Below are 27,212 nucleotides of genomic sequence, written 5' to 3'. Positions count from 1 at the left end.
TCCTTGGTTGGAATTCACAAGCTTCTGGCATGTGTCTTCCTCTCTATTTCTCATTGATTTCACAGCCACTTATGGTGTAAAACGCTCAATATCTCTTTGTTTATTTGTTTGTTTTTTTGTTAATTCTACAGAGAGTTTCACCATTGCATTTATTCTATGCCAGATACAGTAGGAAGCTCTTGAACTTCTTACATATTCGATTTTACCATTTTCACCATCGCTACTGCAGTCGTCATGATATTTCTATGTGAGTTGCCTGTCTCTAGATGCCTATCCCCCAATTTGCATCTTCCAGAATTTTCTTAGCCAGGTAGTTGATAAACTGTAAAAATGCTCAAATTATTTGAGACAATACAGGGAAATTTTTTATAACAGTAACCCCTACAACCTGCAGCATAACAAGATTTTAATGTTTCATCTGCAAAAGGCAATGCAGACACAGGCCTCAATTTAGTAAATATGTTTGAGTTCATAAAAAGAAGCATTGCACCTGCAATGGATACACAGATAAAATATTGAGATTTTTCTTCCAAATTCATCTGTCTTCTAAAGAAAATACAGTGAAGTTCTGAATATCTGTAGAATCACAGAATCAATAAGGTTGGAAAAGACCTCAAGGATCATCAAAGTCCAACCTGTCACCCAAGACCTCGTGACTACTAAACCATGTCACCAAGTGCCACGTCCAATCCCCTCTTGAACACCTCCAGAAGAATCACTGTTTAATGCACCTTGCAATATAGTGGTTACTTGTTTCCATATTTAGGAATATTTTTTTAAAGTAATCACTCAAAATTCAGTAAGACAATTTCTCACACACTGGCCCATCTCACGAGAAAAGGAAAACCAGAAGACATTTGTTATGATGTCAGTAACATTGGACGGGTAAGCCCTCAGACATTGAAAATGGTAGAGTTCAAGATACCCTTTTTTAGTTGGGAAGACTGAATTTGTTATCTTTTGTTTCTGTGCATTAGATGTAGCCTTTACTGTTTTCCATGTAGCATCCAATATTTTTATTGTAGGCTTTAATGCATACTCGAGATAGCTTCTATGCAGTGTTCTTCTATGCCAGGCGGTCAGTGGAAGTCACTTGCTTGAAAAATATGCAGTACATGTTTTTTCAGTAACCCCTAAGTGCCTGTGAATATAACAAGACTGAGTAATGATGAAAAATTATAGGCATACAAAGACCTCCTGTACATTCAATTAACTTCCACTTAGATTTGTCTTTGTGTTTTCTGGTGTATGTGGAATGCTGTGAATTGATAGAAAAAATGCTGAGGGATGCATCCACTGAGAAAGTCCTTTGTACCCTGGTTAGGTTCTTCGAGACAGGGATCATTGGTGGGGTTCCATGGAGAGAAATGTGATTGAAATGTCAGATTATTTAAATACAAGAAGCAGATCTTAGTGCACTAGAATGTGTCAGTACAGAGGAGACTGGATTATTTTAATGAAAGTAGAGTTGTCTTTCTAGAGTGTTTATAAGATTGTCTGGGAATAAAAAGTATCGTTATTTAGTTTTTAGGAAGAAAACCTTATTAGTGGTTTATGGAATTAACAACCACACTAGACACAGACCAAAGCACAGAGCTAAGTATGCATGTGGAACCTTAACTTTATTGCTTCCATATCTCAGAAGAATAACTGTGCAACTTGAAAGTTCCCTTTTTGTCATTTGCGATGGAATGATTTAATTTATTTAAGTTTCTGTGATGAAGACTTAATGTCTTGCACATGTAGGGAAGGGTATAGTGGGTGACTCAGCTCTCAAGTCTTGTAACTACAGTCTGTCTGCAACACTGCAGTGAGGAAACTTTTTGTGGTCATTAGCAGATGCTGACCTCTTTGTCTGTATACGTTGTCTTGACCATGCAGTTGTTGAAGGGCAAGTTAAGGGGATGTGGTTAAATTAGTCTGCAATTTTATTAACTCCCATGGGACCATAGCAGTTATTTATTAAAGGTCACTTTGAACATCCGTTCTCCTCTACTATCAGATCTTGCCTTTATAATCTTTCCCAATAAGCCCCTCCTTATTTCCCTTTTCTATAAATATTCAAGTGGTGGTGGTGGTGGTGAAAAGAAAGTCTTTGTACCAGCTTCTCTAAAGCGTCTCTTCACATAATGCACCTGAAGGAAATAAATCTCATACAAATCTATATTTTGCCTCACACAAACGTGAGGAAGCATTTAGTTTGCCTCTCACCAAGGGTCAATGGCTGGCAGCTCCCTATGTCAAGTGTAATTCTGTGCAATCTGTTAGAAAGCCACATGTCAGGGATTTGCAGATGCCAGTTTTGCTCTAGAGCCATCATCTACAGAAGGAGCAGCAGCTCCTGGGCTGTGTGCACTCATTCTCTCTTTTCCCACAACAGGACCCCCACCCCATACCCATAGCTATCCTTTCCAGCTCCGATGAGGAGCAGCTCACCCCTTTTGCTCCCCAACCAGCATCCATCCCCTAGCTGAGCCTCTGCTCCCTGATGTATTCTTCCTCACCTCTCCCAGATGCCAGAGCACAAGTGCAGCACATGTGGGTGTGGGATGGAGCTGCTGTGCTGAGGAGGTATGTGGCTCCAGCTGTGTCAGTGAACAGTGGGGCAAGGACTACCGAAGCCTTGGCCTCCCCATCCAGGTACAGCTGCTCTGCTTGAAGCAACCCCTTACTGTTCAAAAATGGTTTGTGTACTATGGCTTGAAAACCTGATGTTGTCACTAAAAGAAAAAAAAGACATCACAGTATCCACTACAGTTTTCCTTTCTCTGGTGAAGGAAAATCTTGAGACGTTTCCCTACCTTGAGCCATGGGCAAGCTGCCTACGTCAGAAGAGGTTGCTCCAAATTCAAAGCCAAAAGATTTGAGAATGAAAATTGAATATTTAAGTCAGGCAATTTTTTTTTTCATTTCACTTCTCATCTCTTGAGGCAGCCTGTGAAGTTTGGGACAGAGTAAGCACTAAACTATAATTTCTTACCCATGTTTTATTCCTTACATTATGGTATTTTTCTGTTTTGTTTTGGTTTTGGCTTCCCCCCCCCCCCCTGCTTAATTTTAGCATGGTGAAATGCACACCAAATTCAGAAACCAAGTGTACAGAGGGATGTTTTATTCTTGCTTATTGCAGGTAAGTAGACACCAGTGGAGGCATGTGCTTGCTAAAGCTTCGTGAACTTTATGTTAAAACTTCTGGGACCGTGCCAACCATTGACTTCAGCTAGCACTAAAAGCTAACTTGCCGTGAGATTTTTCTCAGGTTCACAGAACTCTTCAAGCAAATTTGATCCTCATTGTAGTAATTTGAGGACTGATTTATTGTTCTAGGTCAAATTCTAAAAAAGATGGGGTTCTGTGTTTTCAGCATTTCAGCCAGTAAGCTGAAGATTTTTTAAGTCTGATGTTGATACGGAGCTCAGAGCAAAATCCAGAGTGAACCAGAGTAGAAATCAAAACTGATTCTTCTCAAAGCATGCAGGCAAAGCCTGCAGCTTTTATTCCTAAGGCTCTGTTTTGTGCCTTTCAAAGGACTGATAATAATTTGTTCTTATTTTACAAATAGAGGCAAATTGCGACTTGGCAGACAGCTTTGTGAAAGAGGAACGGAGAAGAAAATGAAGGAAAATAGGTACAAAGAAGCCATGAGCCAACCAGCCCCAGAACCATACTGTGAAATGATATGACTAAAATATTTGCATGGTAAATAGTGTGGCATTGAAAAATGAAACATTCAATATTACAGCCAAAGGAGGAAAAAAAGCAAGCTCCCAAAACTGGGTTCTGGCAGTATGTTCTGAGTTGAGTAGACATATGCTTGAATGCAGTTTGGGTGAAGAGAAAGGAGATCCACAGAGCTCTATTTCTGTTCTTTCTGTGTTTTCCCACAGTCTGAATTAATCCCATCTAATACTAATTATATACTTGCAACATTCTAAATTCTTTCATAAACTGTGGAAAAAATGTGAAGACATTTCCAGAGCTGGAGGAGTTTTAACAATGAATTCATCTATGTGATTTTGCAGTTTGCTGTGCGTCATATTTGAAACCCAGATATGTTCTGCAGATTTACTCCTCTCTACTTTGATAGTGATTTACACTCCTAGGGAAGCAATTGGGTGAAACCATGTCTCAGAAATGTGGAAGCTTAGTGTACATAAATTAAACACAGGTGCTTGATCTAAGTGAATCATAGCCTTTTGACGTTTATAATTTCAACATGATTGTCACCAGCTAGTCAACCTCATGACTCATGATGCTTAAGCTGTTGGCTTGGTAGAAAATGTAAAAAGTAAAGGATTTTTTAGCTATTCTGGGATGTCTTCTGGCCTCCATATCCACACGAGTGTTTCATAGCTAATAACAACACATTAGGAAGCTGTCTTATTACTTATCATTCTGGTTTAATGACACTCTGATTAACTTGCCTGTAAACACTAGGTTAAATGAAGAGTTTCTTCCAGACTTTGAGATACAGGCAGGTAGTTATTTCATTGCTGCTAGAAACAGAACCATGACCTGACTACAGTGGTGAAATTATTGCAGCAGGTAAATCTGAGAAACAAACACATTCTTTCTGTTGCAAGTATTGGAACTAATTGTACTGCTTTCCATGGAGAACTGTGTAGGGCTTCTGTATTTGGAGGATATTCTTCTCTTTTCTCATTCATCAATACTTGTCTGACAAAGTTCTGGCTTTCAGTAATTACTGTGTTGCTCAGCTAGGAGAAACCTCAACCTAACACTTGAATTTCATTTGGAAAATGCTATTGTTGTTCACTAATACTTGTGGTGGGAGTACAGGAAAACGTGTTGAATGTGTAATGTTTGAGCTACCAGCAGTGCTGATCTCTTTCTGAATGTTGTTAGTGAAGACCAGGAAGACTATTTGCTCACTGACTGCTGCTGATTGTATGAACACCTATGAGCTGTTAGGAGCTACTGTGGCAAAGAAGCACTAAAAGTCAAAATTATTGCACCTTCCAAGGCACACTCATACAGAGGAGGTGGATATTAAAATGTGCAGATGAAAACCCTCTCAATACTTCTGTACATGAAAGCAGTATTATATCAGATTAGCTCCTTAGTCATCTATACATTTCAAGATAAAAGGACAGTTATTGTTTTCAGCTGCAGAAACCACCATTTCTATTAAATTCAAAGTTTCTACATAGCTATAATGGAGATGAGAAGTTTTTAAAAATTGAATATGTCTCATTTCCTTGGAGTATTTAGGGCTTGTCACTGTCTAACTGATACCAAGATGTTGGCAACTATGCAAGACATTTGTAAAGCAGTTAAAGTACAGGATATGTATAAGTAGAGACAGTCTTCTGATTAGAAAATAATCTTGTATTAATAATAAGTCTTCATGTTGTAAAACTCTTAAATACAGTCATATTTAGAATGGGTATTGGAGAGATTTCAGGGATGCCAACTCAGTATTCCCAGTCAGCTTTATTATAAACAGTCTACAAATTTTCAGCATCAGCATATAGGTCAGGTAAACCTAAGCTTGTATTTGTACTCTAAGTACCTGAATATTTGCTGAGGAATTATCCATGGCATATTTCTCTTTTAAGATGATGTGTGTTACCTTAGGCGTTTTGCATGCTATCCATTAGCATAAGCCTGTTGGTCTTTGAAAATACTTTTTGTCACTGAAGTTTGTAAGTCTGGTTTAGGTCTCCAGGTTTGTTTAAACTGCAGATCAGTAAATAGCTGAGATGTATACTATGTTTCAGTGCTTCTTTGTGGTATGTTTGATGTATTGTTCAGATCCCTGTGTGGTCTAGTCACTCTATATATTATTTCAATGAAATAGTTAATCACAAGCTGGTTGCTTAATGAAGTGTTTTCATGGCACCTTATTTTAGGAGGGATGATCTTTTTCTGAATGCTAATGTAACAGTATCTAGTTTAACTTCTCCCATGGAATCTACATATAGTAAGTCACCTGAATAGTAAATTTATGTCTGGGAAGTCTGAATTAATAACCTTTGGGTCAGCATTGCAAGTTTTTCATTATTTCAAATACTTTTTTTCCTGTTGGTTGAGCCTTTTGTGCAAGATATTGCTGAATTGCAGTGGTTAGATGGCTTATGACTTATAATACTCAGGGAAGGATGTTGGCACTCACAATTATTGTCATGGACTCAAATGAAAGAAACACAGAAGATGCCTTAAACACAGTAATTATGCATTAAAATAATAATTTCAAAAACACTTAATATATTTTTATTAACATTCTTTTAGCTATGGCAATAAGCTCAGAGCCAACATATTCAGTATGATAAATATTTTCTATACAGGTATATAGTATATTTGTACTAATTTTCGTTTCTACCAAAAAAATGCTGAAAGCCAATATAAGATTTTCCTGCAAAATGTATTTAAAAACTTTTATAACCTTTTTATTTTGGACTCTTTTTCAGTATAGACACAGGTAAGGGAATTTCTATAGCTCTCTATCATGCTTTCCATTAAGATGATAATAACAGTTTAAAAAAAAAAAAAGGCCCTGTGTGTGTTCCTAATGTCATACTTCATATGATGTTCTGGTAATGAAAGAAGCAGAATCTTAGATAACATCTGGTAGGAATGATAGGTTCTTCATGTTTTTTACTAGACGAGCATTTCAGACTCATTTGTGACTGAATGGTATGGTTATTCCCTCTCATGTCTTGTTTTCATTTATTCTTTACCAGAGACAGGAAGGGAGCAGTGAAATAGGAAATTAGGATGTTTAGAGAGAGTAACTAGAGAGCTGCAAAATGTTTTTTAATTTGTTTAGATGGCTGGGAGGCCTCTACATGAGTGATCTTTCCTGCTGAGCTGAGGGAAACACATAAAGACACTCTGTACCCAGTTTTGGACTGCCATTGTCCTCTGGTGACTTCCTCCATTCTCAGCAGACTCTTCACGCAAGGCCCTTCCTAAGAATGTTTCTTGGATTCCTCAGTCTTTGGAAGATGTTATCACTCCCACCTCTTTAGCTTGCACTTCTAGTGCTTGTAAATAAGACTGGGAAGCCAGCTGGATTGTGGGGTGGATGATTCGTAGAACGACCAGTTACTCCATCACTCAGATGAGCTTGAAACTAGAGTTTTATGTCTTTGGTTGCCTCGTTGGAAAATGATACATTTTCTGGAAATCTAAATAGTTTCTTCAGTTGCTTTCACACTGTGTGATGGTTTGACCATAACTCTCTGAAGTTATGTGTAGGAGGACGATTGCAACAGTCTACAGCTCATACTAGTAAGTTGTCCCATATCTGAAACTTTAATATAGGGAAGAAATAGGCATACAGATTCTGCATAGTTTCATGATAGTGTTCTGAATAGTTCAGTTCATATAATGAGTTCCTTTATTGCTATTGTTCTGTTTATCATCATTAGCCTGTCCTTTCCTGATGTGAAAAATAGTTAGAGGTTGAAAACATAAAGAGACCATTTTTATAGATCATAATCCTTGGACTTTCCACAAGCTCAGGAATTGAATAGTGTGCAGGTGTTCATTTTAGCCATATAGATATTTTGCTGTATCCAAGTTCTTAACCTGGCCTTCTTCCCAACCTCCTTGTTCCCTACCACCACCCTCAGCCTGCCTCCCAGCCTGGATCACTGGCCATATATAAACTAGGATTTGAGGTAAATTGGCCTGGTTGATGTGGATTCTGAGGTTTTATATCTAGGACTCACACTTGTTGAGTGAATTCAAGAAAAGGTGTAGAGTATGACATGTGAAAGTGTTTTCTATGTGTATTCTTTTACACTTTATTCATGCAATTAATGCAAAGCAGAAATCTAAAGAATCAGAGAAGCTATACTTGCATTTCAGCAATAATCCCTTCTGAAGCCATGCTGTTCTTAGCATGATCTGAAGGTCTGAAGAGCTGTCTCATAGTGTAACTTGAAAGTTAGAATACTCCAATATGTTTGCACATGAATACAGCTTGCAAAATATCCTCTTAAATTCAGGGGTTTTAATTTTTTCTGTCTTACATAAAATAATTATTTTCATGACCAATTTTTTTTCCAAATTCATTTTAGGAATAAAATAGATGCCATTGTTCTGGAGACATGTTTCTTTTATTAAATTAACTCATCATTGTGGCCTTGTTATTCCAACTGTGGGCTTAATTGAACAAATTTCTGTATTGCATGAGAGAAGCATTAATCTTTTGAAGAGGATTTGTATACATTCTGCTTCTCAACATCTCATCTCTCACCTCACCCCCAAACAAACTCAGTAACATTGCATGTGTTATTTTGCTTTCGTTTGTGTAGTCGATAATAATTTAATATCCTGTGTGTATAGTGGGTGGTTGGGTGTTGCAAAACAAACCTTGGACTGCAGTAACGTGAAATTTTGTTCTGTTCTAGTTCTTCAGTATTTAATTATTTTGATTATCCCCTGTTGGTATGAAAAGAATTTGGTAAAGTATATACTTGATTCGTCATTTAGAGCTGTGGTTAGTATTCAAATGTTGTCAACTGCTGCATATGAACTGCCTGTTAATTTCTTTTTTAATAGAGTTATTAACCCCCAACTCAGCAAAACATGATATATAGGTTGCCTACTGTCCCTGAGCATATCTTGTTGATGAGAGAATACAGCTCTTGCTGAGTACAGAGCAACACTATATGCATGCCTTGGACTATGAAGAGTCTGGGTTAAAGTTGGTTCTTTTGGGAGACAGAGAAGATGAAGAGCTTGAGAAATACTTTTTTTTTTTTTCCTTCTCCTTGAAAGTAGGAATGAGGCACTTAGGGCATATGACTGTACAAAGCCACGAAAGTCAGATATGTCTCCACTGATAATTAAAAACAGCCTTGAGGTTGTCATCAACCTGAATGTGTCAGATGAGCTGAACATGCATGAAACTACAGTATTTAACTTCAAATCTTTTCATCTTATCTGTTTGTGAGATAGTTTGCTTTTCTACTTCTATAGCACATTTTAAACTGTATGAAGCCTTTTGGTTTTTTCCGTGTTCTGTATTGGATGTCATTCATCAGTTACTTCCTGGTAAGACAGAAGTCTGTAGAAAAAAATCACCATATAGATTTGAAGCAAGTCTGTAATTTTGTTATTTTATTTTAGAGAATATTATTTTCCAGAATTATTTAATATAAATTGTTCATTCTACCTGTTCAGTAGCTTGATATGATCTACAGGGGTACAAAGGTGAAAGGAGGAGTCCTGTGGTTCTAGCTAGTAACAGAAATGGTACTAAATATGAGGCAAAGTCTTGCAGGTTTTGTGCATCTATAAAGATACACAAATGATATAATTTAACAAGGTCAGCCCCATAAAACTGGTTTTGGGAATATCTGTGTTAGTGGACTTCAGAGGGAAGAAAGACATTGATTGTTGGCTTGGGATGACTTGTTTCAGAAGTGGACTGTGAGGGTAAATATAAGAAACTTTCAATTTCACTTGATGTACCTTTTAAATGTAACAAGTACCTTCACAACATGGTTCAAATTTAAAATATGCCCAATCTTATGCTGAGCATGGCCATTAGAAGTCTGTTTTTAATCCTGTAAAAATCACACACACTTGTTTTTTGCTTCTTTTCCTAGCCACTGGAAAAGACTGATTCCCCCCACCCCTTATTTTAAATAAGCATTTTTTTTTCAATGGCAGATATTTTAAAATCAAGGTGGTGGTTCTTTTATGTGTCAAACTGCATTTCCACTTCAGTCTTTAGACTTTAAATAGAAAAGTAGCTGAAAGTCTTCTCCAGTGTGTGTCTTTGGATCTCAACTGCTCATAAAAGCTGCCAAGATTTTATAGCCCCATCCTGCCAGGCACCCTGACAGTCTGTGTTTTGCTCTAAGTATTTGGCATCTTCACTTTGTCCACACCTGTATCAGTGGGATACTACTTCTAATCTAAAACCAAAATGAGGCAGAGTGAGGGTTTTTAATGCTTTAAAAATAACATTACCCTAGTCAAGACTTAGTGTAGTCTTACATCTCTCTTTTCCTTTTCTGAAAAGGAAGCATCCCCACTATTGTGGCATGGAAGTAATGGCAAGCTTGATAGAAATGTGCTCAAAAATGTTTTAACATCCTTAAGTGTTCAGAAGTGCTTATTAGTCTTCCTGTGTTTTCTTCACTCTCGTACAGAGCTTTCCTTTTGGAGTGAAAAGGTTTAGACTAATTGCTGCTTCTTCCAAAATGTGGTTTAAATAAAGCCCAACATACCTCTCATATTTATTAGCAAGAAAAATGAGCCTCTTCTATTAGTGTATTTCTGAATTGGAAGCATTAAATGTAGAGTTCTCTGCTGTGTCCTTCAGAAGTGAATTGTCAAGATGCGTCCTCAGCAGAAGTACAGAAGCAAGGGAGATGTGACTGTGCTGGAGTGGAAGTGCAGGAGGGAGCATTTTGGGTGCAGCTGAGCAGTGAGTGTCCTAGCCCCAGAAGTATTCCTATCATGCTTGCTCAGCAATATGTGATGAGCCTCATCACTGAGTCATGCTACTGTCCTGGTAGATTTTCCAGGTTGGGGATTTTTCCCTTTTTACTGCTTCACAGTATTGGTGTGTAAGCTCATTGGGATGCAGACTTTCTGGGTTTTGTGATAATTATGTGGTTTTGAAACTCTCAACCTTCACAAACATGCAGACTCTGCCATTATTGTTGTCTGGTTGCAAGATGCTTCTCTTAAGTCATGACATTCTTGAGTAAAGTTGCTCAAGAGATTTTTCGGTAAATGGTCTCCAGAGTTTATTCAGCTCTGTAGGAGCATGATAACTGGCTCTGAACTTAGTTATCTGATGTAGTTGCAATCTTTTGAACATTGGGAGAAGGGAGAAATTATGGTGTCAATGGAGTGGGGATTTGATTTTCTCTTTAGCAGAAGGTATACTTTAGAGGGCTTTATGTACAGAAAAATGAATGCACTGAACACTTGCTTTTCTAGATGAAGCAAGCCTGCTAGGTCTCCAGTAAGGCTGGTCAAACAGGTGTCCAAAGTGTCAGACTGAAAGCCTGTTATGAAAGCCTTTTTAATTTCCTTGTTGTGCTTACTAAACTTAAGAGTGACCAAAATTTTTATTCAGCCTTGTGACAAAGAAAAGAACCTTGAGATATTTTTGTATGTAAAACCAGATTTTTTTGAAGTTACTTATCTGTAAAGGAAAAGGCTTCATCTGAAACTTGTAACCCAAAGTGGATCTCTGACTTCAGTGTATGATTTAAAATAGCCATCATGATTACTTACTACTTGCCGCTTTCAGTGAATCAGTTAATTCTTACAAGACCTCTGAGACCTTGATGTTTTACCAATTTACATGCTAGTGAAATTGATTTTATACTACAATGAAGTATTAATTTTTTAATCCTGTTTTAAGACAATTTTAATCAAGTAATGATATTGAGAGGGAACAGATAGCCCGAGGAAAGGTCATCTTAGTCTTATTATGTAGAAAACAGATCAGTTGTTTTTGCAAGGATGCAAATAATATTTCTTCCATGATTAGAGAGAGGCTGTGCACAACATTTCAACTCTCAGGGGTTTTCTGAGCTTTGCTATTGAATAAAGGCAAAAAGGAGAAAAAAGCATTGGAAATTCCCAGAGAGGAGCAAACAAAAATTTATATGATCTTCCCACTTGTGATTATTCTCTATATTACAACAAGAGATGTCAGTTTTTTCCAATTTAAAAGCTGCTTTTTTTCAGAGCTATCTTTATTGAATGAGACAGTTTTCTTTTATGGCCTTTTATATTTCCTCACTAAACATCAGACTAAGCTCTTGAATACAACAGCTTTCATCATAGGCTTCCAAACATAAATCCTCCTTACTGGACAACTATCAGAAGATAGCCTCAGAAACTAATATTCATTCAGACATCTGCATCTTTGTTAACAAATTGATACCAGAGTGGAGACTGTTGTCAGTGTGTGTTGTAGCAGCACAGCCTCCTTCAGAGTTGGTAACTTTTCTCATTTTCATTTTTACATATCATGAATATTCCTGTCCTCTCAGAGATGTGTCCCACTTGCCATATCTCTTTTTAAGCTCACTGATGGTAATAGCTATATTGCTGAAATTGTCATGGATACTAAAATTATTGTTCATTTCTAGCTGTCTGTGCTATTTAATGCAGGGTTTTGTTTTCCCCTTCATTTTTCATGCTATTTACTACTTTTAAATATTCTTTCTGTTGCTCAAAGTGTTTTGAGGTTCAGTGCAAATGCCGTAAGCTGTCCTTAGTTTAGTATCTTCCAGAGATGTCCAGCTTTGTCTTGGAATGAGCTATATGGTTGTAGGAACACTGTGATAATGGTTCTTGCATAGTTAAAAATTATTAGTGTAACCCCAATACTGCTCTAATACTGACACATTAATACAAATCATTCCCAGTTGTGTTCTTCCACCTTCCAAGTTCTCATAGTTCTGCAACTGGGACTTTATTTCATGCTGCTGTGGTAAAAATATTTTGTGTACTATAGAAAAAAACCTGAAATTGTCTCTTGCATTGTTTCATAACATTAAGAAAAACAAACCTAAAATATGATTAAACTAGTACACATTATACTCTTTTGTGCCAAGTTTAAAGGTAATTTGCATTAGTTTAAACAGTAAATATTTGTATTTAAATAAATATACTCTTTCCAATGTTAACAAATACCTGAAAAATAATTTAAGCATCACAAAGTATCTGTTTACAATAAGATAAAAGTAAATGGGAGTAGAGAATGCCAATCATCTACCATCTAGTCTGTACAACACTGTGGTTATGCAGAACATGCACAATAGTTTGCAGCATTATATCTAAATTACTCAGCAAAGTATCTGTGGTAATTAGGGTGCTTGTTTAGTTGAGACATTTTGCCAAAGTAGCTCAACTGGAACAGATAGCTTCAGCATTTCCTTCTTGCCTTGCAGATCAGTTCTCCCCTGCATCCTGCTCCTGTGGTTCTCATTGCATGCTGCAAACCTTACACTCCCTCACGCTTTTTGCTATGATAACTTTTGAATGAATTACTTTTTTTTACAATCATTAATATGTACCTGTGGCAGCCACCCTAAAAGATCTTACAGCACACATCTTTGTATTGTCTGAGGGTACCTTATGGTGTTTTAAAACAAAGCTTGCCTTTGCTGGTCAGCCTTGATGAACTTGTAAATCAGTTTTGTGATCAATCTTCTGACAGCCTCATAAGTCTTTGTCTACTGTGATCATACCAATATGTTTAGAGCAGCTCAGGGCTCTGCAGGTGATTAGAGATATGATTCTGTGGGATGTTCAAACATGGTCAGCTCCTTGCTGAGACAAAATGCTTCAGTGCTTGTTCTGTTGAGCACTATTGATCAATTTATATGGACTTACATTGGGAAGACTTTCTTCACAAGGGTAAAATATTAGTATCCCGTGAAAGCTGAGATTCCTATTTGTCCCTGGTTTTTGTGGCCTTGTTCTCAGTCTTCCTCATTATGTTATAATGGGGACTTTCAAAATGGTTAATCAAACATTGAGAGTGATGAAGATGCTGTTAAGGAATGCACAAACAAAAAACCCTCACGTGCTTACTCGAGAAAATTTCAGTGCACAAAAGTTCATGTTTAGATCTTGAGATGCATATAATTGATTACATGAATGAGATTTTGCTTGAATGCTTTTTTCTTCAGTTCATTGCTCACCATGCAAATCTATATGTAAGGTTAATGTAAAGTCATGGCAGAGCCTGGCTGTGATCCCAACCTGGATAATTATTTTGTTATTTATTAGACTAATAACTTTTTGGCACATTATATTGTGCACACTCACAACTCACTAGTTAAGATTAGATCAAAGATTGACCTTCATTGACAAGATTAAATTGAAGTAATTTTCTCTAGGAGCTTAGCAGGTGGAGTATTTGTGTTGTCAGCAAACAGAACTTTATCCTCTTTCTCCTGGGCATTATCTCAAGTGCAGCGCCAGAATGCCAGGTGGATTTACTTTAATATTTTTTCCTCCAATATTTGTTTTTAATTTTCCTTCAATCTCCTTTCAGGTGTCACAATAATTTCCTTGGAAGGAAAGTGCCCAAAAGAAGCTACTGTGTAACAGCTCTCCTAAAATGCTGATCTTTTTCAGTAGTACTTTGGAGCTGTATATATTGTTTGATGCTTAATCCTTAGAACTTGCAGGAGTTTCTTAAATGTTATTTTTATAGGCTTCTCACTTTCAGAGAAACTCTGACACACCCCTGAATCCCCAAAATCAAGCAGAAATCTCCCCCCCACCCTATCAAAAAACTAGAAGATATTAATTATCCTCTATAATGTAAGGACTATTTTATGCTACAATTTGCTTTTAAAAAGCCCCACATAAATCATATTATTGTGTACACACTTGTAGAACTGAAAAGAGAAAATACAGATTCAGACCAATAAATCATTGAATGCTAAATCAACCAAAGAAACAATCAGTCCTAAATACCCTTAATTGTGAAATGAGTGGGTTCATTTATTTAGAATATAGCAGATTTTAATACTTGGCTAGACTTGCCACTTATAGAATATGATGAAGGAGGATGTCAACTAATTAACTCCTATGGAAAAGAAAATAATCCACTGAATAAAAGGAAAGAATATTTTTTTAGAGGTGACTTCCATGTATTCTCTGACATTCCTATTTGAAACATGATCACTATTCTATTTCTGAAATATTATAAAACTCATGGGCAAGGTAAATTTACGTCTTTGAAATCACTAAGTCTATGTGTGAATTCATGTAGGTTTGTGTGATACACAAGTTCAATTCAGTTAAAGCAGAAGTGTTTATTGCTATGTATTTTAGTACAGTTTCATTTATCCCTAAACGTATCCACCTTTTGCTTACAGTGTAATATTTACATACAATGTTTGTGTTACAGTTTTGAGTGAGGTGTTGTAAATGCTTTCTATGGTGGTCTTTAATAAGAAAACAAAAAAGCAAAGACCCTTTCGTTTTGCTCTAACTATCCTGGTAGTACTTATAAAACCAGGAAGCATCCTGAAAACAACACAATGGCTTATCTGTAGCTGCAGAAGTTGTGAAGATGATGTCATGTTCAGTAGAGGGAAAGATAAACAAATCTGTGTCTTTAAGGACAAGAAAACAAGGCTTTGGAAACAAGATGAAACAGTCATCCTCACCCTGTTGGAACTTAGCTGTCCAGCGGGTGTCAAGAGAGGTGATTGGCAAGAAAGAAGCATTAAAAACATGATTTTATTTGATCTCTATACTCCCAGGGGATGAAATATAAGTCTTTCTTCCAGACTTAGATACTTAGATATATCATGGAAAAGCTTAAGAGCTTACTACTTTTTTTTTTTAACTCCCTTGGAATTGGTGTAGAATTGCATTTTTACAACAGTCATTAGTGCACGGTTAAACGTTGGAAGGAATATTCTATTTCTTGCTAAGATGGGAAATAGGAGTTGGGCTTTCAAGTCTTCTGCCAACTGTCTCTGGCTTTTGCAAAAAGGGTAAACTGAAAAAGCTGCTGTCACATGTGGGCAGCAGGCCTGCAGTGCAGCTAATGATCCGTGATAAACCTGGATAATAACCAGAGATGGAGAATGTTTCTCCCAGATAGAATGAGAACTGGTGCTTCTTGGAAACGATCACATCTCTTCATCCTTTTGGTTTTAATATGTGAATAATCAAATCTACAACAGTGACGATCTCCCAAATTGGTATGGAGAAGGGTAGCAGCTGTAAGGATGCTGGATAATTTTAATAACTTTTGGAATTGATTAATTAATGAAACTACAGCTTTAGACAAATTCTTCCTCTTTTTTTTTTCTTAAACCTGTGACTCCTTGAGGAAAGGAAAAGAAATAAATGCTACTTTGTACCTTTTTTCCCAGATCTTTAACATTCAGTAGCTGTATATATTTGAGATGTATGCATCAGATTACTGGTTTATACAGAGATGATCTGATTTAAAGTAAAATAACTTTAATGTCAAATGTTTAATCATGTTGGATTAATTCCTATTACACAGATTTTCAGATACTGATGTGTATCAATCTTTGTTATATGCAATTAGATATGTGAAACATTGAATATTTCTGACATACACAGAAAATCCTCAAAATCTATCTAATATACAGTGCCTTATTTTGTATTCTACTTTCATCTAAAAACTAAGCTATGGGTTGGCCATTTTGACAAACTAAAAGTTATGAAAGCAAGATATGGAACGCTGCTTTCCAAGTATGCCTTGATTTAAAATACTGGTTACATTATCAAGCCTTTTAATGGAAGTGGATAGATTGCAGGATTTTAACTAATTCTTGTTCAGTAGAATGAGTTGCATATCACACAGAGTGCTTATGAAAAGCCTTCTAAATTTTTGTACTCACTGGTCTGTTTTAGCTTTGTAAATGCTGTAGTATATTTATTCTTGTTCAGGTTGTGTAGCTATATATGTTCTATGAATACATACATTTATTTTACTCTTGAATGAGTAGTTACAGCAGAGACTCCTATTTCAATTAATGAATTGTTCAAAGACACTAAACTTTGGTTCCTTTTAATTAAGAAACATGTCACATATTTGCTAAGGGTTAAGCTATTTAAGAAGTTAAAAAGTAGTGCTCGTTGTTTGTTGCCCTCAAAGCTTGACAGAATTTCTGGTTAAACTAGGTCGTAATGAAATCAATATTTTTATCTAAATTGCTTTTGCTTATCTGGTCATAGAACTGTACAAAATCAGCCAAATACTCTTCAGGAATCTGTACCAGGTAGACAATGGTTTCTTGTTCAGAATAAGTCATTGCTAAGTTTATATATCCGTGTTAAATTATGCATAATTTTACAAAACCTACTGTAACATGTATTTGTAAAATTCAGTATAAAGCAAATATTTTTTCTTCAGCAAATATCACTCAGTACACACTAGTGACAAGCAACAGTAGCTGTAGTTAAAATCTTTGTGAAGTATAAACACTTCTAGTTTGACAAGGTCTAAGTTCTACACTGGTAGGGGTTCTAGAAACAGAGGAAGTATGTTACATGGAGAGATCACTGTTAAATAGTTACCCCTGGAATTATTTGTCTAGAAAGCTTTATATTAAAAGTAATGCAAATATTGTTTATGCTCAGGCTGTTTGTTGGACTGTCGTTAACATGTTCAGGGCAGCCAGAGATATGAGGTAATATGGGGTTTGCTTGAGATGTATTAATTAAACTGGTTTCAGAAATGCACCTCTACTAGGAGTATAGAGGGATTCAGAGGTGATGAAAACAGCTAGAATATGCTGTTCTAGGTGAAGAAACATGTAAATGTTAATCAATGGATGGATACATAGGTTCAAATATTCAAACCTCGTATTTTTATGCTGAACATGAATCCTAAATACTGAATGTGGGCTTCTGTTGCAGTATGAATACTTCAATGCTGTGCTCATAAATGAACGAGATGAAGAAGGAAACTATCTGGAGCTGGGGAAGGAGTTCATTCTAGTGCCAAATGACCACTTCAATAACTTGCCTGTGAACATCAGCCTGAGTGATGTCCAAGTACCAACCAATATGTACAACAAGGGTGAGAAAATAACTCTTTTATTTCATTATTCTACAGTCTGAACACAGGAACTTCCTTCCTTTTAAAATGAAGCTGTTAATTAACTCTATGTTGTGTGTTTTTTCCAGTTTGCAATTAAGCTGAAATTCCAGCAAAGGAAATCTTAAAGTATGAGTTTTGTTATATCTTTAGATCTATGGCAATGTTGCAATTTAAAATGGTCGATGACTTGCATATTAGACTTGCCTGAATTCTGCCACAGAATACAGCAGAATATGTTTATTCTTATGATTTTTACTTTTTTTCCCTGGAATCTCCAGATCAGCTGAACAGATCTTGTATTGTCGTAAATTACGTTCTGTCTTTGGTGAGAGCTAGAAGAGTCTTTGAAAGATATGGGATAGATGGGAGGTGAATATTTTATTAGATTTATGCTCAAACTTCTGGGAATAATTCTAGCTTCATATGAACTGTATACACCCCTGCTGGAAGTTCTCAGATAATATTTAGGATGAATAAACTACATTACAATTTCTTGTCCCCTGACTATTTGTTGTAGGTGCTGGGTAGCACAGAGCATTAGATAGTCACATTACCTATTAGGAGTGCTGTACTTAGGTCACAACACTGGGAATGTAAACTGAACTCAGCTGTGTGATTACTCATTTTCCTTTGCCACTTACCTTTGATTCGACAGCAGAATTTTGTGATTTTACTGTGCTTATGCAGCACACATCTATTTGTGTTTCTCAAACCAGTAATAAACGAAAAACTAAGCAGGAAAGCACCAAATGTTCTGAATGAGGTCTACAGTATGTTTGTCATTGGTCTGTAGAGAGCTGCCTAATCTCAAGATCTGGTTCCTTTTCCTTGCTTTAACTGTACTAAAAGACAGCTAAAAATATATATTAAGTGTCTTCCTCATAATACATTCCAGGGTAGCAATTGAGGTAATTCATGCAAGGATATTCTGTAATCACAAATAGAAGGAGAATTCATGTGGATAGGTTGAACTGGTGTCAGAGAAGCCATTGATATGACAGCTTCTCTTCAAAGTTATGATTCAGACTTGAGAATTAGGGATTGCAAAATAACAAGACTTCTTAGAGAGTATTTGAAGGTTGTGAAATGATTAATGCATGGCATTTTGAAAAGATTTGGAAAATGCTTAAAGTTTCTAAAGCTACCAAAAAAGCTTTTTCTTTTTTTTTTTTTTTTTTCTTTTTTTTGGGGGTGTGAGGAAGGGCAAGTGTTAATATTTATTTAACTGAGCTTGTCTATAAATTACATTCCAGGAGGAGAGAAGGAGGAAAAGAAAAAAAAAAAACCCAAGATAAAAAATTGTGGTTGTGGTTGCAAAGGGATATAGAGGTCAGGCAATCATGCTTTTCTGGAGAGGCAAACTAACCTGAGTGGTCAGTGAGAGCAACCACATGATACATAGTGCTGCTATGTTTAGAACACATTTCTATGCTCTGGTTAATTACAGTTAAAGGCCAAAGTCAAAGGGCTTATTGCATCTTGTTCTGGCCTCTCACACAGGGACTGCCTGTAGAGATGGGGAAGATGGAGCTTTGTGATGATTTCTGTTTCCACTTTGTCTAATTCAAACCAGCCAGAATCATCACTCTATCCAGCTGCAGAAAAAACATTTTTTTTTATCATTTAAATATATTCCAACTGCTGAAATCTGGTTTGTTGTTGACATTTTGCTTACAGATGGACATGATAGTCTTGGCTTGGAGACTGCCAATGTCTGTATATGTTAGTCTTATCAAGAAGAAGCCTATATACTTATATTTGTTGTTGCCTGTTTCTTCAGTTTGCTCATGTGGAGGGATGATAATAAGTTAATTAAATCCTAGCCTGAGGGTTCAGGCAGGAGATACTGATAGCTTTATAACCAAGTATATTAGCAACACTATTTCTCTAGAAAAAGTCTGTTGTTCATTTCCAGGTTATGTTGTATTTTATTGAATTACTAGGCAAAACCACAGCCCAAACCCACAGCTGAAAACACACGAGTGTGATCTTTGAATGTTTGAATTACTATTAAGTCAGGACAGAAAAATGAACTTTTAATTTGTAATCTGTTTGTAAGTTTTTTCCTTGTTGAGATTTTTAGTTGTAGTGATATTGGTAATTTTCAGTAGGTTCAGAGGAAACTCATAGGACCAGTCAAAGAGTTGAAAAATGTGCCTGAAAGATTCCAGAAGCTTAGTCCATTTATCTTATTTGAAAGATGATTAGAGGATTAATTAGTTGTTCTCTAGGTAATTACTAATACCAGGCTCCATAATCTAGTAGCCAAAGATTTTAAAAGATGAAATGGCTGAAACTGGGTTCTATTATTTTTCAAATAGCACAAATATGGTGTCAGGTAAGGCATAGGGGAGTGAGTGTGCTCTGTTAGAAGGGTGTCATCCAAGCCCTTAATCAAAACTAAATTCTTTTTTAAATAATACATAGCCTGGAATTAGTGTGGGGTAAACTTTGGGCTGGTCAGCTTGCATGATCATTGTGATCCCTCCCAGTTGTAGAATGGCTGAAGTGAACGCTGGCAGTTCCTAACTAGACTCTAATGAGAGTGACTTAAAAGTCATGGGACATAAATACATTGCTGTTCATTATATATATTCTGGTTCTCAGTCTCTGCATGAAAAAGCTTTAAAATAGTGTTGGTAGCAACAGGGCTAAATAATTTCTGTTCTAAGGAAACCATCATTTAGCATCTGAAAATAAACAGCAAATTTCATTATATATATCCTGAAATTAAGAATGCTGAAATACCCTAAATATAAAGGCCATGATATTAAAATTCAATATGGAGCAGTTTGAAAAGAAAAATGAGAGCAAATAAAAAAGGCTAACCACCTAGTTTGTAAGTATGTATGTAACTATCATGTCATGTTTGAGGATACCAACTACTATAAATGCAGCAGGAAAAATAAATAAATGAATTTAATAAAGCATGACAGTTTTGCATTTACAGTACACTTGATTGTCATTGTAAAATAAAAACAGCTAGTTTGGTTATTGATGTGCTCTTACACTTTTCTGCACATCCTTGTGCCCTGTTTTTTCCATATCTTACAGTTCATATCAATTAATATTAAAAATAGAAAAATTACTGATCTTTGGAACGTAAAGCCTAGGGAGCTCAGAAAACACTATTTTGGCATGCCTATAATGCTCACATGCTGAAGGAATTCAGGAAAACAGAAGAGGGATTGCAGATTGCAGTGCTTTGCAGATAAATGTGCTTATCTGTGGATCCAGAGATCTCTTTCAGCTCTAGGCTGTTTCACAGCAAGGCTGGCGGTTCATTTAAACTGCAGACCATTCTGATAGAATTGGCCTCCCTCATTTTTCCTGAAAATGACTGCTTATGATAATGTTCTCCTTTTGAAATGTTTAAGCACATGTTGGGATTCCAAATCTGTCAGTGCATTCTGTTTCTTCTCATTAAGCACAAAGTGTATTCATTGCCTATAGCCACAGGATTTGCAAGGCAGTATCCTTTTAAACAGTGAATAAATAATTAAGATTAAGAAGCTTCATGATAACTGTCTTAGCAAGCAGTAGCTCTTTCTTCCATCCACAAATCTGGTAACTGGCAATTATCAACTCTGTACAGATTTGTGACAGGAAATAGGGGTAAAAAAACAAAGTGTTGTTAGTGAATTAAGCATGTAGATAAAAGGAAAGTTTAGTTCTGGAAAGTACAGAATCAGTTCTCATGTAGTGAAGACAGAAGTCCAGATATGAGAACAAACGTGTACAAGGCACTAATTCAGCTGCTGTTGTGTTTTAAATAAAGTTTATTTCAATGGTTTATATATCAGCACCAAAGTGAGTTCTCATATTTCTTATTTTTTAAATCTCCCTCCTGTTATTTCAGCATGTAAGCAATTTGGGAGGTGCTGCTGTCTCAGACATATTTTGCATATATGCTCCTGTACGTATGCCTTCAGTAGCTACTCAGATGCACCTTCCTACATATCAGTTGGTGTATTGTAAAGTCTATATTGTAGAGGAAATTAATAATAATGAAAAATTATTATTTCAGTTTGACACAGATTATTTGCTTTATTACTTTCTGAGATAGAAGTAGTATAGTTAGAATAACCTATGGATGTGACATATAATTAAAAAGTAAGCAGCTGGAGTGTGGGCTAGGCTTTCTGGCAATCTTCCATGGGGGATCATGATTTCTAGCAGTAGGATTGCCACTGGGAAGAAAACAGATTCCACAATGAAGTTCTGTACATGAGGAAATGGTAAAAGAAGCTTTTGGAAGACTGAGATCTGATCTTGCAGGTGTTGATAGCATAAAGAAGTGAAAGTAAAAGAAAAATATAGTAGCATTCTACCTTTCATAAGTATGAAAACGTAGGTAGTCTTACATATTTATTTTTTTTCTGTCCAATGCATGTGCTATATCTGAGATGAAGAATCTGTTGCAGCTTTATTTTTCTAAGTCAGTCACCTCATATTTACCTGCAGCTGTGGACAGCAGTGACATTTTCTGGTATTGGTTTTACATTCAGGATTTTTTTTCAAGCTCTTGGAAGAGTCCTATGACTTGGATTTCAGAGAAGTGTAGATGAAAATCAAAGCCATGCTGATGGTGCATGAGACTTGGTGACATATATTCAGACAATTCTAAAACATAGCACCTGTTTAAAAGTGAAGAATTAACATAATCCATCCCTGGCAATGCAAACAAGGAGCTACTTAGATATATCACAGCACACCTGTCCATCTGGAAGAATTGTTAATATGTCTCCATTTTTGGGGAGTTATTCCAGTGTTTCTTATATATTTCTGGGGACTGAACTTGCAGAATATGTCTGAAATAACTGTACAATGTAAGAATAGTGGTTTAGATTTGATGCTCTATGTTTTATAAAAGAAGTGTGAAGTCTTTTGTTTAACTAGCTTTTGTTGTTTCCAGAAATTAAGTAGTTGGAATTTTGGATTTTCAGAAGTTCAGACTATCACCTTTATTCAGAAATGAAGGGTAGATAGCAAGGTTCTTGAGCACATCCCTCCATGATTTTATTGCCTGGGATAATTTGCTTTTTCACATAGGAAAACAATATCTCCCTCAGACCCCTAGATACAAATGAATGCAGTGAAACCTGAAGTGATTCAGGACTTTTACTGTAGAAAGAGTAAAAAACCAGAGTGGGTTATAATCACAGATGGATAAAAGCCCAAACTTTTTACTGAGTTGCTGTTTGGAGTGAATGTGCTGAGTGTAAACATTTATTCACTGTAAGATACTAAGAACTAAAAAGAGACTTTTATGCCTAAGACCTTTTTCAAGTGTAAAAATATTTATTTCTAAAAACCTTATGCCTCAAAATCTTCACTGTAGCTCTGCCTCCAGATTTGGTCTGGACTAAAATCTTACAGATACAAAGAAAAGCTTCCTAAATGTCATTAAAAAATAAAAAAACATTTTAGAAGAAGGTTGTATTTACTTTGCTAGCTGGCTGTCTGCTACCTCCATTGCTTTTCTTTGATGTTGCAAGAAGACACAATGAATAAATACGTCTGTGCAGGCCTAGTACTAACTCCTAGGTGAATTTGCATGGTTTTATCCTTGCACTGACTATTTAATTTGTTCCCTTTTAGGTCTGTACTAACACCACGACGAACTGCATGTCGTATTCCTTCTCTCATTACAATTTTTTTCCTGCTTTACAAAAGCCCCACTTTCTGTGGTTTTCAATCCTGAACTTATCTCAGCTTTCTGTATGAGCTGGTTCTTCCTTGATCTTTTTTGTGCTTATGACAACAACAATGATTTCTATACCTTTTTCTGGATATTAATTACCTATAAGAAGTTATGCACTGTCTCAAGGCACAATTGGAGGTAGGATGTCAGCTGCAGCAGGTTATTTAGGGGATAAGAAATTGCTGCTCTCTGCTACTTCTGCTTGCTGGGTATTACAGGCCCATCCAAAATAGCTGTCATAAGCTGTTCTATAAGCTCTTCCCAAAACTGGTTTGGCAAAGTGAATCAAATCAGCATTTTTCCTACCAGAGAATTTGAAAATAGGATCATTCTGACAGAATTAGGCTGTGGGTAATTGTATGGGAATCTACCTACCATATATGGACTTGTTTCTGAGAGATGGTGTAGGGGGTAAACAAGTGTCAATACAGGTAGACTGGGGAAAGAGGACTGAGATCAGGTTAGATGCAGCCTAACCAACATATCTGATTTTCTGTTAAAAGAAGAGGGTGAAGAAAAATAATTTCTCTTGGCAATAGAAAGGAAGTAGGCTTGCATAAGTTGATTTAAACTAATGGAAGTTTTTTTCCTTTGTTGTAATTTCTAGCTTATTATATATATATATATATATATATATACATAATTTTGTTTTATTTGCTGGGTTTTATAGTGGAGGAATATTTCCTAGGGGATAAACCTTTATCCTGTTAACACAGCTGACAGTAGAACTAAATGCGTTCTACAGCTTTGCAAGATTTAGTTATCCATTGAAGTTTTTGTATGTACTAAAAGTCATTAGCAAAGAGCCCAAGTTACTACTAGATGAACAACAGATTTTCAAATTCTAAGTGCTCTTAATTATTTTAAAAGCATTTTTATTTTCATCACTAGTGAATATCAGAGGAAAAGACTTACATGATGGAGAATTGTGCAATTTGTTCTTATCCCTAAGGATGTTGACACATAAGCATCATTCATTGGAATATTACATGGAAATTTTATGGATGCAAGACAGTTTTGTGACCATAATTCTGCAACTAAGTTGTCAAGTCCTGGTTCAGAAGAATTTTAATTTATTATGATGAAGCACATAGTTGATGTCTCTAGTTTGCTTCCCACCCAAAGCTATCTAGATTATAGCTTTACACTGTCTTCAATTTGTAAAGCATATGACCTATAGTTTTTCAGAGATATGATGTGTTTGTATGCCACTAATTTACTGCTTGCTTGTTTTCCCATAGTTTATTTCCAGTGGGATTCAATTATATAGCCCAAGCAGCATTTCACTTTAAACTCTGTGGCTGTTGCAGAGTTTTAGACTTGTCCTAGCAATCTGGTGCCCTTCAGCACAGTCCCAAATCTGTGCCACCTCTCCACAAACAGTTGTTTCATTGATTTTCATGTTCTTAAAATTTAATGCTTGCTGAACTACTGTGCTCTGTGTGTGGGAGATTGAAGCCTAAGCTTCAAATTTCTGTGGAACAGACATCTGCATCTGTTAGCTTGGGCTTTTTGTACTTCACTCCTATTTAAGTCCTGATCTATCACATCACATAAATACTTAAATGCCAGTCATTCTAGGTGCACACACGCAGAAGCACCATGCTGGTGCAAATGAACAGGCTTGTTCATAATAGACTCAGTTTTGGAAACATTTCTTCCTTGTTTGTTTTACAATGGTGTCTATTCAATTTAGTCTAAATAGAGAATGATAACTTGAAGGAATTCTTAGACTCTGGGAAAAGAATGAATTTTACTGTCTTTGAAGTGTGCAAGGTGAAATGTTTATTGGTATGTGGTGAAGCAGTATATGTAGTGGGTAACATAAAAAAGTAGCATATTAACATGAACTATGTACTGTAAAGTCTATAATAGTAACTACCTTCTATTAATGGATTTTTGATTCAGGAAGGCACTTTGAAGTACCTTCCTGCTTCCCTACTTGTTGCTCAAGATTAAAATACCAGTATTTGGACATGTGCAGATAGCTATTGAAATGCATTTTCCCTTTTTAGAAACTTAAGGTCAATATATCTCCCATCAAAGAGGCAAAGGAGAGAAAGCATTCTCCGCGCAGGGAGAAGAAAACATGTTCACTTACCAAGTTTAATAATGGTATGTTAAAATAAAGCATAAAATTTCCTCAAAAGTAGTGGGTGTCAGGAAAGCTACGCTTCAGCTTTCCTTTTGGATGGAGAATGGAGCTTGTGCTGTTGAACTACGTTTCAACTTCTTTCTTCATATGAATACATTTTAAATTAAGGAAGCTACACGAACTTTTAGCACAGTGCTTACACTGATTTCTTTTTAATTCAGCATTATTTATGCTGAATACATTTGTCTTAGCGTTTTCCTGCAGCTTTGACATTTCATAGTATCCACCAGTCTAAAAGACTGAATTTTCCTGTCCATTGTTACATCAGGTAAGTTGTGTTTCATAGTGCTGTCGCTTGATTTGGAAATACACTTTGGAGTCACATTGATTTTTTTTTTTTTAATTGGCTAACTGTTCATTCTCTACTATAAATGTATTTGAGAGGGGGGAGCAGGTAAAAATTATGGTTTAAATCAAATAATCATAGTTAACTTGGAAAAATATCTCCTTAGGAACAGCTCCCTCTACCCCTGACATTAGGGGTATCCTGCTAGTTTCTGTTATGGCACTAGGAAAGATGTTTTTATTATCAGATTGACTGATCTTTGGCAAATACTTAGCAGCAGCCCAGAGACTGGTAAGGTTATAAAATCTCTGCTGTCATCAATTGGCAGGTGCCTTAGTAAATTTTACCTTTGCACATTATTTGGCCTGGTTTTCTGTTAAACTAGGAAACAGAAGTATGTTATAGTGAAAATCTATTTTAGGGAAGATGGAGAATAGTGTGGGCATGGTTAGGTGAAAAATTAAGTTCTCCAAATCCTTTTTGCTTGAGTTTAAAAAAAACCCCACACACTCAACAAAAATAAGAATAACAAACAAACCCAGAGCAAGAGAAGAAAAAGACATTAGACTGCAAATTGTCAGATATCTATCCAGGTTTTATTTAGATAATGAAGTAGTAGTCTTAGTACAAAATGTTGCTCTCTCTTTTACTGACAGAACAGAAGGGACAAGACAGAAAATAAAATTTGATGAGCAGTGTAACACAGTCCAAGAGTTAATCTGCTGCTTTGAAAAATAAAAGCAATAATATAAATTTTAACTTGGAGAAGTCTGCCTTCCGTCTGTTCTTTGCATTCTCCTACGGTGGTATGGCTGCTGTTCTGATGTTTTTGAAGCACAGGAAAGGATTTTATCAGTGCTTTCCATAACTGCAGAGTTTTTCTGTGATGTATGCTGAAGTCCATGAATATTTTCAAGCATTTCTGTCAACAGGAGATATGGTTTATGTCAACTCAACTTACAAATATAAGGCACACGATATGCTGCTGAGAGTGTCAAGCTGTGTCATCAGCATTTGTAAGAAATGGTTCATGAATGTAAAATGCAATTAAAAGTTCAATAATATGTAAAAAGAGAAAGAAGTCCTTATTAATAATAGTATAAATTCATTTATCTGTACATGAATACCACACTGAGACTAATTCCATGCCACTGGATTTGAAATACTTTCAAGTATTAGCAGCAGTTTGCACTTTGTAACTGTGATTGCCCTGAGTAAATATGGATTTGTAAAAGAAGTGACTTAAAAGTATTTTAGGAGTCTTGAAGTATATTTGGACTTCACTCATTTCAGACACAAGTTGACTATAAATATCCTATCTTTTTCCTGTAGATTTTAACTCAATTTTTAAAAATTTCCACAAATCGATACTTTTTCATGTGGAGAGCCCATATTTAACATTCTCCCATGATAGTATATTTGATTTGGTGTGGTCAGTTTTTGTTTGGTTGCTGTTTTGTTTTGTTTGTTTACCCCCAACTCCCAAGCTTCTGCATAGTCCCATAGC

General features: G+C 36.1%; 1 protein-coding gene across 1 annotated transcript in view; it reads left to right on the top strand.

Annotated features, from left to right (window-relative positions):
• Positions 1-27,212, top strand: part of CACNA2D3 (calcium voltage-gated channel auxiliary subunit alpha2delta 3) — a 409,143-nt gene that overhangs the window by 146,790 nt on the left and 235,141 nt on the right. Inside the window, exon 5 of the mRNA XM_054387292.1 lies at positions 17,377-17,539. Within this exon, the coding sequence (XP_054243267.1) occupies positions 17,377-17,539 (163 nt within the window). The remainder of the gene's footprint in view (positions 1-17,376; positions 17,540-27,212) is intronic.

This window comes from Indicator indicator, chromosome 15 (genome assembly GCF_027791375.1).
Source record: "Indicator indicator isolate 239-I01 chromosome 15, UM_Iind_1.1, whole genome shotgun sequence".
Lineage (NCBI taxonomy): Eukaryota > Metazoa > Chordata > Aves > Piciformes > Indicatoridae > Indicator > Indicator indicator.
The sequence above is the reverse complement of the archived record's forward strand: the minus strand, read 5'-3'. Positions and strand labels throughout refer to the sequence as shown.